The 18498-nt window shown below is 44.9% G+C and overlaps 1 protein-coding gene across 1 annotated transcript in view; it reads right to left on the bottom strand.

The window, feature by feature from the left end:
* The window catches only part of ABHD17C (abhydrolase domain containing 17C, depalmitoylase), a 28800-nt gene extending 24560 nt beyond the window's left edge, over positions 1 to 4240 (bottom strand). The window contains exon 1 of the mRNA XM_066328335.1: positions 2984 to 4240. Within this exon, the coding sequence (XP_066184432.1) occupies positions 2984 to 3516 (533 nt within the window). The 5' untranslated portion in view covers positions 3517 to 4240. The remainder of the gene's footprint in view (positions 1 to 2983) is intronic.
* Positions 4241 to 18498: the final 14258 nt, after the last annotated feature.

The raw sequence follows: 18498 nt of genomic DNA, 5'->3' as shown, positions 1-18498 counted from the left end.
ATTTTATATTATCCTTTACAATATATTTTATTCATGAGAAGAATACTAAATTCCTTTAAATTAAGGAAACAAGTTTCCTTTATAAAGACTAAAAGGAGGATAGTTGAGACTGATTTTGCAAAGATGGGCAGATAACTGAAACTGAACAAAAGAATTTGATGATTTTATTTTTTCATCCACCATTTTCAGATGGTTTTATAATCATTTGTTATATAAGATTTGGTTCCTAAACGTGTATGTGATAGCAAGATCCTTGTTTCAGGACCTTGAAAAAACAGTCAGAATCTCCAGCCAGTTCACCATCGTTTCTAAAATTTGACAGCTTTCTCCAAGCACAGGGTGAATTCTCACCTTCCTCAAGGTAACTTTCAAAAGACCCTGATAAATTAATGATTGTGAAGTATCAGTGGTACTTCAGAGGCACAATTTAAAAGGAAAAGAGTCTCAGACTTCCAACATTTTAATGATTCGTCTCTGCTGCCAGGTGGAACGTCTGGTGGATTCAGAAGAGCAACAGCTTCCCACGGAACTTAGCACAGATGACTAAATGCTTTTGATGGCACAGTGAACCTCTATTTTAAGACTTCACTTTTAACTTTGCATTACAGTTCACTAGCATATGACTGGAGGCCAAACGCCAGGAATTTGCATTAAGCATGAAAGCATACACAATCTCCTGGAGCTACCGAGGAACTGCTGCAGCAGGAATGCTATAACATAACATTTTACCTCAAGAGGCATACTTCTATTTCTGCTGCAGAATATTTCACTTAATTGTGAGCCACTTGGATTGAGGACTAGCAAATGATCAGTCTTGTAAAGTTCACAACGTTACTTGGAGAATTCATCAGCAGAAAGACTAAGGTTTCTGCTCATACCTGTTACAACCACCATCATCTGTTAATAGAATTGATGAACTTTCTATTGAAGCTTACACTTCACAGAGACCAACTTCCTTACTGGGCACCTAAAATACTGTAATCATAGAATCACAAAATGGTTAACACTGGAAAAGAATTCAAAGAGCATTGAATCCAACCATCAACCCAGCACCACAGTGTTCAGCACTAAACCACACCCCCAAGTGCCACCTTCACACGGCCTTTGAACTATTCCAAGGGTGATGATGCCACCATTTCCCTGGGCACCCAATTCCTACGGCTTTTGGCTCCTAAAACCCAAACCAACGATAGCTATTCTAACTGTACTCTCAAGGTACACTACAACGCGGGATTAACAAACATGGCAAAATAGGAGCTGGGAAATTTCAAACCTCAATTTAAGGTGGGAAGCAGAGCCTAGATCTTGTATAAACCACTGAAGGGAGACTAATGGAAAACCACAAACCTGTCCAGTCACACTTTTATTGAAGAAGCCCAAGCCTCTCAGAGCAAGTTGCGCATGTGTTGGCATCACCTGCTGAGGCAGGCTTCTTAAAAGATTTAAGTGATGGAGCCCCTTGCTTCTGGGCCTACATAGAACCTAACCGTGTACTAAATGCCTGTCAGCACAGAAGAAGCACCTCCAGGCAGATGTGTAAGCACTTTTTCAGAGCTTCAGAAGATTTCAATAAAACAACATGATCACCTAAACATCAAGTGAAACAGAGAGAAAACACAGCAACTGAAGGACGAACATTAACTAGGCTTGGTTTAGATATAGCACTTTTCCCCCCTTGAATCTTATTTACATCACCCATATGTTGTAGTGGCACTTAATAATTTATTATGCATATAGCATAACAAAATTACTTCTTTACATAAGACCATATTATTTATATTCAAGGAAACAAACCTTTCTTAAAGTCCTGGAAAACAAGCCCAGAGTCTGGTTTGCTCACCAAGCAGACAGAACACATGCTATGGGTAATTTCTCCCTACACCTCTCTCCCCCCTCTCTTTGCTTGACTTAGGCAGAGCAATGTCAAAAGGCATTTGGACTCCACAACTAACCAATCCCTGGATTCTTGCAAAGCCAATTATCTAAATTAGTAACAACTCCTGTCACTATTTCTGAAACTGGCATGTATCCCCAAGATAGACATTAAATACGCATTTCACGCAAGCCAAGTTTGTCAATGCAATGCCAGAGCCAAGAACTGAAAACGTTCATCGCTCTTTTCTCTTGGCCTATTACAATTTAAGCTTTTTAAAGCTCTTTCTTTCAGGACATGTTCTGTGAGGTCATACTTTAAGAACCACTTATGCAACAGCAAAAGGAGCTCATGGTTTCTGTGGACAGAAGCGAGAGGCCCAGGCATGGCCATCAGTTGTAGCAAGGAGCCAGAGCCAGCAGCTCAGGATTTTCTAGAAGCCAAGGGCTCACTGTTTCCACTCACCATGCTGCCTCTTGCCAGAGCCCCCTCACTGTTGCCCCATCCCTTTGGATGCCACATACTTTGGCATCTCCTGGCAGAAAACCCAGCTCTGCTACCAGATGTCAACACTTTCTCTTTCCAGCCCACTACCATACGCATTGGATAACAGTTTGGAGGCCAAAAGAGAAAGATGTCTAAGTTGCAGGAGCTTGCACAAAACCCCAAACATGTCATGCAACACCTAGCCAAGGCTACTGCCAAATTCAGTCAGAGCTTTGGCTCATCTGGGTTACCTCTAAATGAAGACAGTGGCAGGCAAGTCTCAAACAACAGGTTTATTGCAGTCTGCAAGCTCAAACTGCAACCAGTGCAATATGTCCTACTCAAGATGGAGATTTTCAGTGGTGAAGCAATGGCTAACACAAATTACATCTGAATAATCCTCTAAATCTAGAAAAAGCCAAAGGATGAAGGCTTGCCCATCATTTTAACAAATGAAACCATCCAGTAAATCACACTGCAGCTGTTCATGGAACATCTGGTGAGGCCACCAAAGCAACTGAAACCTTTTACAAACCCTTCCCTTCCACTCAGCAAGGTTAACAGCGCAGACACACTCGGATTAAAGGGAGATACAGAAATACCTTGTCGCCAATATCCATTTACCTTGTCCTGAGGGCCTGCCAGGCTGCATCAATGTCTGCGTACAGGTTTTTCTCAGAGGGCTTGCCGGTGCTCACCCCGTAGCCGGAATAGTCATAGGAGAAGACGTTGCAGTTGATGCGGGAGCCAAGGCCAATGTAGAAGCTGCACATCTGGCCCAGGTCCACAGCATTGCCGTGCGAGAAGAGCAGCGTGTACCGGCCAGTGGGGGCACAGCGAACGAACATGCAGCCCAGCCTGTTATCTCGGGCCGTGCGGGAGAAGAACACTTCCACGGCATCCAGTTCCCGCTGGGAATACTGCCAGTCGGCCCGCTCGCTCAGGTGCAGGCTGCAGGTGCCCGATCCCGTGGGGGTGCCCGCCCCGGCCGCCGCCCCGGGCTCCTGCTGCTGCTCGGGCTGCAGCACGGTGTAGGTGGGCTCCGGGGGCAGGAAGGCCAGCTTGGCAGCGATGCGGCTGGGGCAGGGCGGGCAGCAGAACAGCCAGCACAGCTCGCCCAGAGAGAAACCGTTCATTCTGGGGCCTTGTTCTGGCATCAGAGACGCCGGAGAAAAGCTAAACCTCTCCTGGAAAGAAGTCACACGGAACCGACCCAGAGCCCTCCTCCGACGCGACCCGCCGCCTTCCTGCGAGGCCACCAGCTGCCCTCCCAGAACGCAAACAATGGCAACCTTGGAAGAACTACAGTTCAGCCACAGCAATGCAGCTCTTCAAAGCCTGGAAACCGCTTATACAAACCAAACGCACAACCCCACGTAATACAGATGGGCTACAACCGGCCCCTCAAACCCCTCCACAACTAACGCTACAGCAAATGCAACTCTCCAAAACCCGAGCCTAGACCCCCCTCGCAGCACATGAGCCACACGTACACATTTACAAAATGAATTCCCCGATGGCACGGCTCAGTGCGGCGCTCCAGCCCCGGAGCCGGCCCCCCGCAGGAACATGCAGGATCCAGGGAAGCACCTTCCCGCACACACCGCGGCACGCGCGGCTCCGCCCGCTCCGCCCCGGCCCCCGGGACGCCCCGCAAGGCAGCGAGGGGCCCCCGCAGCGCCACCGCCCCCGGCCCGGCCCCGGCAGCGTCCGCGGGACGAGGAAGATGAGGAGGCAGAGGAGCACGAGGAGCAGGATGAGGAGGCTCCGAGGGGAAGGGGAAGGCAAGGTCGAGGCTCAGCCGCGCGCGGCCGCGGGCAGGGCCATGCCGGCTGCGGCGCGCAGGCAGGAGCGGGCAGCGGCCATGTCCCGGCTCCCCCTCCGCGCCGCCGCAGCGCTTCCGGGTTACGGGCGCGGAGCGGCGCCGCCGCAGGTGCCGGGGCGGGTGCGGGGCTGTGCCGGGCCGCGCCCGCAGCGCCGCGGGCTGGGCGGGGCGCCGGGAGGTGCGGGGGGTGCGGGAGCGGGTCCCGCAGCGCCGGCCGGGATACGGGAGCCGCCGCCGGGCCCTTTAAGGGACCCCCCCGAGCCCTCCGCCGGCCGCCCACCCTCGCGCGTGCGCGGCGGGGCCGGGGGCGAGCGGCGGCGCGCGCCGGGGCCATTTCGCGCCCGCTGAGGGGTCCGTGAGGGGAGCGCGGGCTCGGGTCACCCTGAAAACCTGGGACACCCTCGGGTCACGCCGCACCTGGGGCACGGACAGCACTCGGAGCTGCCCGCCGCCCTCCCGGAGCATCGCTCCTGGAATCGCCCAAGCTGTGCAGCAGTGCCAATGGAGCTGCTCCTCCGCAGTGGCCGGCGCTCCGCTCCCCGGCTGCCCAGCGAGATGTGCGTCCCAGGCTCAAAAGCTCTGGAGGATCTCTGGGTTTGTCAGCAGTTTCAAGAGATACCGTGGAAAACTTCAAGTGGTGTAATTGCAGAAGCCTCATTTCCTTAGAAAATCAGGGTAATGATCCGTATCCCAAATAATTCATTGAATAAATTAGCAAATTGCTTAGAGCATATGGCAGACCCCATGGATAAGTGGTCCTGCATCTCTAATGTATGCTTCGACCCGGAGAGCAGAGTGCAAAGATTGTGGGCAAACGTTGTTTACATGTAACATTCTGTTGGTAACACAGGGTATAACTACACCTCTTAATTAACCAGCATTGCATGCTTACTGAAAAAAAAAAGTCACGTAGCCGAAGTGAAAATGTAAGGAAGATTACACCTGTGCAACTGCACTTACCCTGCAATTCTTGCACTTCCAACTACTGTCCTGACTTGAGACATGGTGAGCGTGTTCACCCCTTTGTGTTGCTCTCCTAGTGTTCGGCCATTACCCCAGGTGTTACCTAGGAGGAACAAAGTTTCAAAACCTCAGGAACTGGGGTCGTTTCATGAGTTACAAATCTGAGATTTCCCTCCCATGTTCGTTGGGCAACACGTACCAAATCTAAGAAAATTCAGTTCAAAACCTGTGTACAAAAACTTGGTCATGTGTGATACTCCCTTGTCTTTGCAACGTCAAAAATGAGTTCAGTCCCCACCCACAGCAGTCTTTAGTTTTTCTAACAATGGGAATTTTAGAAATGCTAAAATCAGCCAGCAATCATTGTGTCTATGCTGACTGTTAAGGCAGAAAATGAAAGGGAGAAATGTGTTATCTCCATCCAGCTTGAACTTGTGGCCTTTGGCATGGACAGACTGTTCCTCTAGTGGACAGAGAATACCCAGTTAATTACACGTGTCCCAGGCATGTCCCCCTGGGAGGGTGACAGGCCCCAGAGATCAGGCAGGGTAATGAAACCTGTCCCACCTACTCGATGCTGGGTTCCTTTGGGTGGCAGAGACAGCCAACACACCCTTGTATGGGTCAGGAAATGATGAAAGGGACTCCTACTCCACAGACTGTGATAGGAAAACACAGAATAGATAAATGAAGGACCCTGTGAAATTCCTTGAGGGTGACAACCGCCCTCAAGCTCCACCTCAGCGGTTACAAGACACACTATTGATAATCTGTGGGAAGGCTGATACAACCCTGAGAAACCCTGAATATACCCTGAGAAGTGAATTGGCTGAGGAGAGCTGCAAAGAGCCTGTCCAGTGCTGCCGCTATGCGTCCCTCTCACCGAACACACACTGAAACTAAGATAAGAGCTGGGATCTGGGCATCAGCACCAACTGAAACTAACATTTCTCAGAAGCCTTTCAAAGGCTGTATAACTTGCCCAGAGCCAGACAGCAGAAGTTGTTATATTGTAAGTAAATTGCTGCTCCAAAGAATAGGCAATTAAAAGGACAATATTTCCCATGTGCCACCGTGGCCCTTCCTTAGGTCATGTTTGCAGTAGTGAAACTAAAGAATTAGTGTCCTCTTTGAATCAAAGGAGAAGTGTTATGAATTTGCTCCTTAAGCTAATAGGGCTGTGCAAACCACATTTGCTATCAACCTTTAAGTAATTTTGATGGACTTAGAAAGATGCCTCAGGTGAACAAGGAAGATCTTCAAGTAGCTACAAAAAAGGCAAATACAATAAACAGAACACAATGTAGTTGGTTATAGCTTGATTATTTCCATGTCCTGTAGCCTCACCATGCCTGTTACAAGGGCAGAGCACTTCAGACCACACTTCCTTTTCCTGAACACTGGATAGACAAAAGAATAGGCCAGAAGACAGTGAGTCTGAATCCAAAGAAGACACCTGGCAGCAGTTCTGTGAAGATTATGTATCCTAAACATTACCATGTCTGACTTCCTGCTGCCGCTGGCTGACTGTGGCTGTTACAGCTGGGTAAACACTCCACATCTCATACCTGCACACCTGCAACTGTCATCTGCCTCAGGACTGGTTACAAACACCAGACTCACACTAGGAAGTAGTTCCTCAAAGCATTTTTGCTTATTTCCTGGACAAACAGTGCATGAAGAGTATTATTTCTTACTGCTCACGTAATTTAGTAACTGTGTATCCCAGGCCTGTTCTAGGATATGTTAAAGCAGTAGCAGCACTGACAAGCAGCGGCTCTTGTCAGCTGAAACACACTGGAATCTACCAAACTCAGGTGCAGGGCAAATAATGAAGCACTATTAATGAGCATGTGTGGCTGTGTTCTCATCAGCCATGTCACTGTTCTTTGCAGTTTCTGGACAAAGGTGTGCTTGAAGAAATTATTTAAAATAGAAAAATTCATTTGCTTTGGGAATGGAAGAAGACCCTCCCAAACACAAGAGAACCAAATGTAGTGGGAGGTGTTATGTCTGGAAAAGAAGGCATGGGCAACAGAGGGTGGCATCAACTTACTGAAAACATACCACTCTGGTGCCAGTGAGAAGATCATAGAATCAGAGAGTCATTTAGGCTGGAAAAGATCTTTAAGATCACCGAGTCCAACCATTAACCCAGGACTGCCAAGTCCATCCCTAAGATATGTCCCTTAATGCCATGTCTACGTATCTTCTAAATACCTGCAAGGATGGTCACTGAACCACTTCCCTGAGCAGTCTGTCCCAGTGCTTGACAACCCAACACCAGTGAATAAATTTTTTCTAATATCCAATCTGAACCTCTCCTGGCACAACTTGAGGCCATTTCCTCTTGTCCCATCACTTGTTAGTTGGAAGAAGAGGCCAACTCCCACCTGGCCACAGCCTCCTGTCAGATGGCTCTGGAGAACAGTAAGGTCTCTCCTGAGCCTCCTTTTCTCCAGGCTCTGGTCTCTGTATAGTCAAAACCTGAAGATAAAACACCTAAATTAATCACCCAGGGTAAGCAAGCTAAATACAGCCTTTGATAGATGGCCCATACTTATGTTTTTTCTGTTGGGTGTATCCTTCCCTACATTGTGCCCGCGGAAAGAACTTGGATTACTTATTTCTCTTTCTGCTGCTGAGCAGGACTGCAGCAATTTTCTGCCACATAAACCCATGTAGCATTAAACTTACAGGTCTATATGGACAAAAATGTATCAATTACTTTACCAGAATGAATACAATAAAAGGAAAAATAGAAAACTCATGGAGCTTGAATGATCAATTTCTTCAGAAGTATGAGTCTAAGACAAATGACACTCTTCAGTGTTTAAAACAGCTTTCTTCTAGGTCTGCAGGGTTTTAGTCAAGACTCAGCTATCCTCAGATTTGCTGTGAATACAGTATGAGAAGAATGTGGAAAGGAAAACAAAGATGTACAAGCATCAAAACTTATGGGAGGGATGGCGGGGGGGGGGGGGGAGGGTGAAGTGGCAGCTATGTGATGATAATATACAGTGAGGGTTTAGAGTCTTGATTTGCAGTGACTGCACTTTATGCCTGTCACTGGCAAATTGACATTTTAAAGATATGTTCTTGACTGCTTTTTCTTGTCAGTATCTTTGTTCAGGCTATATCTAGGCTGATGAAAGGAATTTCAATTAAGGATGAAATCTTTTCCATGCTGTATTGAAATGCACAGGGTGGGAGCAGAGGGAGAATGGAGCAATGAAAGCTCTATAGAGAGTTCTTTAAGGCATCTTGCTGACACAGGACAAGATAGTTTAGGAATGCCTGGGGCAGTGCACTCTGTAGTGGTTTACTGTGCCTTTACAAAGAAACAGTGTGCATTCACCTTAGTGCCTACTGCCTGAGGCCACATATCATTCAAACAGGGGGCTAAGGATTTAATAAATCCCAATCTAGTTTAGTCCTCAAGGGAATAGCAGTCTGGAGTCATTCAGGAGTGGCAGGGAGGGTGGCCACATAACCTGGCAGGAAAAGGCTGATTTTCACCCTTGTATGTAAGCAGTATCCTGAGAAATGAAAGGGGTTATAAATCTGCATAGTGAAAGCCTGAGGGAATAGAACTGAAAAACAGTAAGACATGGATATGAAGACAGTTCATGAGAGAGAGAGAGAGAAAAAAAAAAAACCAGAGAAATACAATAGAAAACTGAGAGCAGGGGGAAAGAAAGAATACTAATTGTAGGAAACCATATCAAATCCACTTTCACCCCTAATATTAGGCGATTGCAAGGTAGCTGGATAAAGACAAATTGCTCCCACTGAGCACTTTCACAGAGATGTGTTTCTCTTTGCATGCTTGTCCTTGTCCACCATTTTTCCAGCCTATGTTGTGGTGAGAATTTTTAGTTTGCTGAAATATCCAGAATGCTCACCCAGCCCTTCCAGCTGGGTGTTATTGCTTAAAAAAATCTGGACAGAGGCAGAGCTCTGGGTCACTGTGGCCAGACCCATAATCAAGCTATCAATTAAAAGTCAGTTTGTGTATGTCTACAACACTACAGAGTCATTAATGAGGCATAGACATATATTTCATTCACTACAATAATTAATCTATTAAGATGATCTGATTTATCAGCAAGAGCCAGAATGACTGTTCACATGGTTCACCCGTGTCCAGTTATTCAGGGCTGAGGCTGTCCTATATGAAATCCTGCCTGAACATCTGCATACAACTGCCAAATCCCATATATGTTACAGGAACTGAAGTGGAAAACTGCCAAATTCTCCTGCAATAATGTAGGAACTCTGGTGGTGTATCGCACTGTTCCCTGAAAAAAATTTAAACTACACCAACTGGTTTTTGTGTTTCCCCGCTTTCCAGAATTCATCAGAAAACAGATGCTTCATTTCATCATAAACCTCCAAGGCATTTTCGAGGTCAGTGGAGATGGAGTTCAGCCTCCCATTCATGAGTACTGGTCATGTAATTAAAAAAGAAAAGCATACTTTGGCTTCTGCATGCTACTGTGTGTCAGAAAACAGCAATTCTTTCTTGAAGCATGTGGACTCTTCCAACTGTGTGTCAATCTTCACATCCTAAGTCTGAACCATATTCTTCAGCTGGAATAAACCTATGATAATCAGTTTGAATTTAATTTTTTAAAAGCACAAGCACAGAAGGTCCAATGGTGATTATTTAAAATCTGTGGAGATCTATCAATTTTTTTTCTTTTCAACATCACCTAAACTGAACTTTCTGAACTGAACTTAAAAATTACTTTCTGAAATTATACAAACCAAAAGCATCATTAGTCTGAGACCATCCCTCAACTCTCTAAGAGATGTAAATTTGAAAAGCAGGTCACATGTTTTCACCTGAAACATGCATTTGAGACCGAATACCAGACAGCCCAACTCTCAAGCATTACCTACTCCTCCCTTCCTTCTCTTTAAGCTCTTATCTCCCCTTTTCTCCCTAGAAATCCTGGATAACGCCTGTTGGTCTGTTACCATGCTTTTATCAGTGCATGAGGAAGCAGAAAACTGAGCTGTGTTATATATTCCCTCTTTGGTGCTGCTGCTGGGGGTTACTTTACCAGTCTCTAGATGCTTTTTGCCTCCAATGGCAACAACAGCACAGCATCAACAACTGCTGCCTGCCCCAAATGTGATCTTCGATTTTGTGGCACTCATCTGGAATTCTCCACCCCGATGTTCTGAAAGCAAATAGGGAAAACTTTGAACAGATACCCTGTCACAACGTATCTGGAGGGAAGAGGAGAAGTTACCAAAACTGCTGCAGTAAACCAGCATATGCTCCATATGCAGCACTGGCTGAGTGGATTTGGCATGTGAGGCCAGTGGAAGAAGCAGGGTTAGAGACAGATGAGCAGAGATGTTCCTCTCTTTGAAAAGCGTGGTAGGAGGCAGCAGAAATTACACATTCTGGCTTCAGTCCTCGCCAACTGCCTACAGCTATTACCATTACTTAAAACCAAATATTGTTCCTTTTAGCTCAAGGACAAATTCTGAGAACAGAAGAAGACAGTGAGCTGAGAGTCCTCTGTGCTGTCTCAGAGTCATTTTACGGGCAAACTCAACTCCTCCACATTGCCTTTTAGTCACTGTGGTTTCCAAAAGGTCAGACACTGATGTTCATGGTCTAGGGGTAATTTTCTAGAGAAGTTTTCTATGTTTGGTCCCTAATGTCTAAAAAAGCAGTGCAGTTATATCCAAGCACAGAAGCCCACCACAACTTTTCCTATGATCAACCTTAAGAATAATTTGTTTTCTTCTTTATTGCAGTTATTTACATATTTATCATTGCCTCTATTCTGTAATTTCTTCAGATTGCAGTTCCTTCTACTTTTTCCTTCTTCAGTTTCTGAGTCATTCTTGTTCTTCATGTCTCTCTACCTGACCAACAACTATTCTCAAATGCTGCAGGCTGGATATGGTACCCAACTGTGGCCTTACTCATGGTGAGCAAATTAGTAGGATGAGCTCATAGCCTGTAGAATGCACTTTCACTGATCTACCCCAGTATGATGGTTGTCTCTTTTTTTCTGGTTGTTTTTTTTAGTTTTTCTTTTTAAAGTAAGAGCTGCATGACACTGGTGGTTCCCATTGAGCCTGCAGTTCTCTCTCTTCCATACCTTTTCAGCTAACTCCTGCGTGCTCTGTTGGCTCTTTACTCCATTTCTTTGCAATTGATTGTTCCTACCAACACACAGACCATGTCAGTTGTCCTTATCAGGTTGCAGGTACCCACTTCTAACACAATCAACACAATCATCATGTGCAGAGCTGCAAACAAACACAGCGCTGAGCACAGAGCCTTGGTCAGGTCAGCCCAGCCTTTTTAGGAAACACTGAATATTCTTGTTTTCTGGCCCCTTCTTGTCTACAGAGGACAAATGCTGCCATGGCTGTTGGCCAGCCAGGATGACTGAGAAGGTTTCCCTGGGAGCCCCTTACGCTGCCATGGGTGGGCAAGTGCTGTGGGGCAAAGTGCCAACCTTAGCCCAACCCATATCCCATGAGCCAGCCCTCTGTTCCTGAGCCTTGAAACATGACAGGCAGGAGCAAATCTCACATTTCTCCAACGAGAACAAACATTTATTTTCTTTTTGACTCACAGTACCTGAAAATAAATAATAAAAAAACACAAACAAAAAAACACCACAAACAAACCAACAATAAAAACTATTTGCCATCTGATGAAAAAAACCCCTGTTTTCCCTTTTATTGCTGAACCTGTGATGCAACATCTGCTGATATATATATGGAGTACTTCAGGGCATATGTGCTTGCCCAAAAGATTGGGGTTTTTTGATGTGTATAAAGCTTTCCACAGATTTGTCCCCCATCTTCTAAAATCTCACACTGTTTTATATGTGATTATCAGATTGTACATATGTGAGGGCTGGCAATACAGAACAAGCCTCATTGTTCTTCATACCTTTGTCTGACAGGGTTTAAAGAAATGTGCTGCTAATCACTTTGACTGCAGGAGTCCGGGTATGTAAGTACAAAGAGACTCATTACTTACTGGTGAAGCAGCAGTAATGAAATCCAGTGACAGTGACGTGGAGGCTAGACCCAAAAAGAGAATAATCCAAGCTACTGTGATAGCAGATTGATGTTAAGTATGTAATTAGAGAAGGAAAAATGAATGAAAAAGGAAACAGATGTAAACCAGCTTAAAAGTTATTTTTTTATCTTCTTGCCAAATATATCTTATTACAGTTCAGTTACTGCTGCTTTTAAATCTCTGCTAAACAAAATGTATCAGAAATGGAGAGCTATGACATTTTCCTTCAGGGTTACAACCCTGGTGGTTTTGCCAAGCTCAGCTCATTGCAAGAACCTGCCAGGATGATAAATAGTTAATGAGGTAACAACAACTACATTTATAAGAAAGAAAAAAAAATGGTGCATGGTCAGTTCCTTTTGGTTGAAGTCTTCAGGTTTTAAAAATTAACACCAAGGAACTGATAAATATATGGTAATTTCCTGAGGAAAGATTAGGGGCTTGTGCTGAAGATAAACCCCCCAAAGCATATGTTTCCCTGCCTGGGCTTTCATGCATTGATCCTATATGGATTGATGGTGTAATTAGAACAATTTTGTGACAGTCACAATTTGATGAGCACCATCCTATAGCTAAGCACACATTCCTTATTCTCCCAAGACCACAGGGATCCAAATATTTCACTGCCTTCACTTTGTCCAGTATTAAAAGGGAGTTTGGTGCTCATGTCTGTCAGCAGGTAATAAAGACGGATTCCACAAATGCCATGAGATGATGCCTCACAACCCTCCAGAGCTGTGACCAGGCTGACAGATCCTTGTGCACTGGTTATCAAGAGATGATTCCTTCCCACAGCTCTTAGCTTGATTCACATCAGCAAGGCTTTCAATGACAATAGCCTAGACCAGCCTGGTATGGCTCTGAAATGATTTCTGCAGTGAAGGCACTGTGAGGAGGTGGTCCAAGACTGGCTCATTGTTATGTGTATCTGCTCTGCGCCGTCTCTTTTCAGTCTGACCAAGGCCATTCTTGGTTTGGAGGACAAGTATTGCAGAGCTGGAAAGCAGAGGAGGAAGGTCTGACAAGTTCAGTAAGATATGGGAAAACTTCCCTTGTGAAACGCAGCATTTTCCTCTTCCTGCACATCGGTCACTCTGGGAGAACAGAGGAAAAAACCCTTTTGTCTGAGTCATTCACACTATACTAAGAAAAACACTTGGAACTGTACTCCAGGGAGTAGCATTACACTAGGATTACAGAGTACTGGGTGAAGTCAGGTTCCTTCGTTTTACAGCAACTATCACTACCTGAATGCTGTTGTTCATTTCCAGGCATTTTGGTGATTCAGCCAGGGAGGTGTCTGTGTTCACAAATTGCAATAACTGTCTATATTTCAAAAGGGAAACTGATACAATGCAGTGCTTTGGTTGCACTGAAATGGGATTGGTTTTTTTCTTACAGAAATTGGATGAATTTTAGCTCTGATTAAGTACTTAATCTGGTGCTTAACTTGAAACAGTTCAGTACTTCCATTGACATGAATAAAATTGTCCACATTCAGCTAAGTAACATTCCCGTTTTTCTGGACTGTGTTCTTTTAGAACTTACTTTAACTTAGTAAATACTAGTCTAAGCATAATGGTAGTCTGATGTAAAAAGAAAGGGTAGATCTGGCTTCTGTAATTTTTGGTTTTTTTAAGAGAAAGCTTGCTGCCTCCCACTTTGGGCCAAAATGCAATTTTTTGAGGTATGGAATTCTGCTCTCATGGTTCAAATTTCAACAGTGATGGCAACATTTGCAGTTTTGTTTGCAGTAATTTCCAACAGAAGGATTACTTCTCCCTCTTGGATAAATTTGTTTCTTGTAACGCTTGATGCAGTGCATCCATTTGGCAATAAACCCCTCACTGGGGAATTACAATCTGCTGGGGTTTTTTTCTGTCTGAAGTTTCTCAAACAGAGTAAGTCTCAAGTTAAATTTATTTGAACCAACATAATCATGATTCGCACAGATGTTAAGTCACCAGACCCTCCTTTTCCTCACACCACCTCCCAGGTGTTCCTCCTACAGAAACCAATTGTAAGTCTAGTGAAATTGGGGTGGAAATGCAGCTTCATATGTCAGCAAAAAGGGCTCCTCTGTTAAGAGAGAGTTGAGGTAACCTCCCGCTGAAGGCTCAGTGTACATGATGGATGGTGACCCACTTCCCCAGCTTGGGAGGCTTGGCCAGTCTTCACAGAAATCAGTGAAACCAGGTCAATTAACCACAGTGAAAGAACTGGCCAAAGGAACAAACAGGATGGAAAAGGGATAAAGTGATAAAGGAGCTAAACACAGCTTGAGCTGAAGTGTTCAGGGACCACAATTCATGCGGCCAGAGGATAAAGGTGAAGTTCAATGACAAGGTTCCCTGGATCCTCTTTTTTCCCCATCTGTGCAGTCTTTAGTGTGACCCAGTTTCCCCTTGGCTGTTGGCACTGGGGACAGCATGGTCCATTCTGATCAGGATTTTATTTCTAACCCCATTGCACTGAAAGGAGGATCCCGATTTACACTGACAAGGTAACTGGGCCCTTGGGGTTAGATGGGGGCTCAACACCCCCTTCCTCTTCCCAGCAGCACATAGCTCAGCAGGAAAATGGTAAAACAATTGACTGGGCTGACAGATGTTCAGTCTGACTTCAGATGATGTAGGAAAGCCTGGATCTGCAGATGTTGATAGTTTTCTGATTGAAAATCCTCCACTGACATAGATTAAAAAAAAATAATTCTTTAAAAGCACAGCAAAACCTTGATTTATGTATGCACACAGAAAAGTTGTCACCAGCTATGATAAGCATTTCCTACCCTAGAATCCCACCGACCGTGCAGGGCAGAGATCCAGCCTGTCCTCCACTGTCAGGGAAAGGCTGGGATCTCATTACTGCCTCTCAGGTCGGGGCACGGGGCATTGCCTGTCACTCCCTGCTTTACCCTGACAGGAACTGCACTGCTGAAACCCGAAGATGATTGAAATGTTAATTGCTTCCAGGACAGTGTCAACAGCCTTGACTGGCTGAAAGAAAAGCCCCAGGGCATTTACCTGAAGGCAGATGAGGATCCCCCTTATGCCAGGTCAAAGCAGACCAACTCCATTAATTTCAGCCGAGTTTGGGCTTTTTCCCCTGGAAGAGTGAGAGCTCAGAATCTGTTCTCAGTTCATTAGTACAGCCTAACATGGAGAAACCAACTCCACCAGATGGGAAGTTAGCCATGAAATACACTGTTAATAAAAGTAAGGGAGCAATGACAGACATCAGAATTACTTTGCTATGCTTATGTTCCGGGAGATGCAGAATCCCAGCAGATCATTAGCAGGGGGCAATGAAGAAGTCCTTGGGCAAAATTTTGCCATTGCTCCCAGTAATTGCCTTTTAAGCAACTGGGAGTTTTTAGGTGAAAGGTCTTGTACAACCAGAATGAGCAGTTAGTGACTAAATTTTTCTGATTGTAAATAAGAAGCACTGAGACCCCAAATACTCATGGTTTTCCTAATGCTAACAGAGCAACACAGTCCTTCAGAGGCTGCTTACCTTCATTCTGTTTTATGTTGAACAGCCAATAGACAGATCACACCATCTTATTGCAAAGATATATTTTCTTACACACAGATGGTATTAGAAAACAACTCTGTATATAGAAATTCTCCAAATACACAATGAATTAGTGATCTGATACACAATAAATTAGTTTTCTGTGCAATCTTCCCAACAGGAAGCAACGCATGTCCAGTGACTAAAACCAATATTATTACTTGCTTGAATAGAGCAATGCATCCTGTTGTTGTGAAGGATAAGCTTTGATTGAAAAGGGCTGTTTTTGCAGCTTCAAATAATTCAAAACACTTTTTTTTTTTTTTCAAAAAAGAAAAAAAAAAGTAAAAAAAAAGAGTTTTATTCACTTCTGAGCAGCAGCTCTTGGCATATTTCCTTACAGAAGACACTGTTGTGTCCGGCTATTACTCAACCACTAACATTAGAGACATTAAAGTTGCAGGAAACACAGTTCATCTTTTGCGTAGTTAGAAAGGAGTTGGCTTCCCAATTACCCTGGAAACTGGACACGCTGCTGGGCAGAAAACCACAATTCACAGTGGAAAATAATAGTTGATATATGAATATCTACCTAAAGGCTAATCAGCAAAACAAACAATGCACGAGGAAGATGACCCACATGACGTTGTTTGGAGGAAATTAGTCATCAGCACTCTCTAGCTTCCTTTTGTTTTAAAACATTAAATCACTGCTCCTCACCATTTTAGATAAGAATGGGTTAATACAATCTGTTGAGGATAAGAAATCAAGCTGTTTCCAAGGGCCAGGCTGTATTTTACAATTGCCTGCTGTTGACCATGTGCCTGTCGACTTCTAAGGGTCAGTGCTCCAGGCTAGTCTGTAATTCCAGATGTTACTGCACATCATGTGGTGCTAAGGATCCTAGCAAGCATTGCCACCATGAAAGAAAGACGTGAGGGACTGAGGGTAGAGTTGGATCAAGTTGCTGCATGGTCCCAATATATATATATATATGCTGTATTCAATGAGCACACCTTTAAAAGTTTTCTTTTCTCTTGCTTCCTGCTTCATTGCACACTATTTAGGGAGGATAACCAGCTAAACAGCGCAGTGAGATAAACCTCTCTGCATCTGAGGTAACTGCAGTGACTGATTGATTTCCAGCTCAATTACACCAAAGCTCAATCAAGAGCAACAGTGTGTGATGTACAGGAAACAACTCTGCAAGGGTATGTTTACTTCCTTCTCCATCCAGAGACTACACATAAAACATTCCATAAACCAAGTACTATAGGACACACTTACCAAACAAACAAAAACCGCCATGAACCCAGGACCCACTGATGTCAATGGAATTTTTTGCTGTTCATTTCACCTTGGCCAGTGGTTTTCCTGTCCCCAGTCCCCAGGCAAGACAGGACAGAGTGAAGCTGGTACTTGGAGCTTCCTGGATGGTGTGACTTCTCCTTCAAGGTGGTTAACTCCTGTTTATTTCCAAAAGCCAATGCATCCCTTAGTTGTCATGGTTGCTCTGAGACTGGTAGCCCATTTGCCTCTTAAATTGTAATTAGGCTCTAAACTCTATCAAATAAGCTTGATTGCAGATGTCCACTTAAGATTTAACTTTAACTTTAAACACATTATATTTACAGCTTTCTGGCCAAAAAAATGTTCCAGACTCACCACTATTTCACACTAGGCTTTCCCAGGTCAACACAACCTCTGGCGCCTTTAGGCAGCTTTACCCTATGTCCACTATAGTGCACAGGCATGTGGCTCACTCTGAACTGGAAACTGCTGCCAAAACAGTCCATTTTGATGTGTAAACCAGAAGAAAGGTCACTGTGCTGAGGAGCAGACAGGCACCAATACCAGTGACATGAGCAGGAGCTGGAAAAAGCATCAACCTCTGCGGGTGAATATGATGAGAAGACAGTCTGGAGCTGCGCCGTTTTGGCCAGTCTCACCCTCCACCCTGTACACTGCTTTGGGCTACCTTGGATGGACAATCTGAGCAAAGAGCAACTCTGGCACAAGATTAGGGGTTGTCAACCACTGGCCTTTGTTTTCGTGCTTTTTAAAATGTACTGCTTCAGTGAAAGACAATAACCAAACAAACAAAGAGTCCTTAATCCAAATGTTAAAACTCTGTTTTAAAATTTGAGCAAAACGCTACTTTCTCCCCATCCCCCCCACCCCAGGAAATGACTCATAGAGAAACATCCAAAAAAAAAAAAATCAGCTTGTCTGTTAGTGTAAAAATCAATTAAGAAACCCCAAAACACAATATGAGCAGCTGGCTTGGCTGAATGTGTCTCCTAGCAGTGGTCTTCCCTTGTCTTGCCTGTTTGTCCTTTGGCCTCCTACCCCATAGTTGCATCTGCTCTGCTCCCTCTCCTTCCAACTGCTACTTCTTTGAACAAATCGGTGCTACTGAGTCATGAAAAGGCCAGGCTCCTACTCCTTCACCTCATCCCCTGCTGTCAGAAGCTCCTGTGGAGCTGCCTCTCCGAGCTCTCCTCCTCCTCCTTCCTCAGCTACAGCCCCTGGCATTGGAACCACAGTCATCTCAGTCCTGCAGGAGCTCAGGACAGTCAGGGCTGCTGCCAGCAGACTTACTGGGAACAGGATCTTCTTTCCAGTTTGTCCTGAGGCCATGATTTGCCTATCCCAGCAGCAGGCTGTCTTAAGTAACTACTTGTTGGTTGTACTCCATGGATATATCCCTTAAACCCCATGATTTTCATGGCCTGATAAACAATGCAAATATTTTCTGTGATCACTACCCAC

Source organism: Sylvia atricapilla, chromosome 13 (assembly GCF_009819655.1).
Source record: "Sylvia atricapilla isolate bSylAtr1 chromosome 13, bSylAtr1.pri, whole genome shotgun sequence".
In the NCBI taxonomy this organism is placed as follows: domain Eukaryota; kingdom Metazoa; phylum Chordata; class Aves; order Passeriformes; family Sylviidae; genus Sylvia; species Sylvia atricapilla.
The sequence above is the reverse complement of the archived record's forward strand: the minus strand, read 5'-3'. Positions and strand labels throughout refer to the sequence as shown.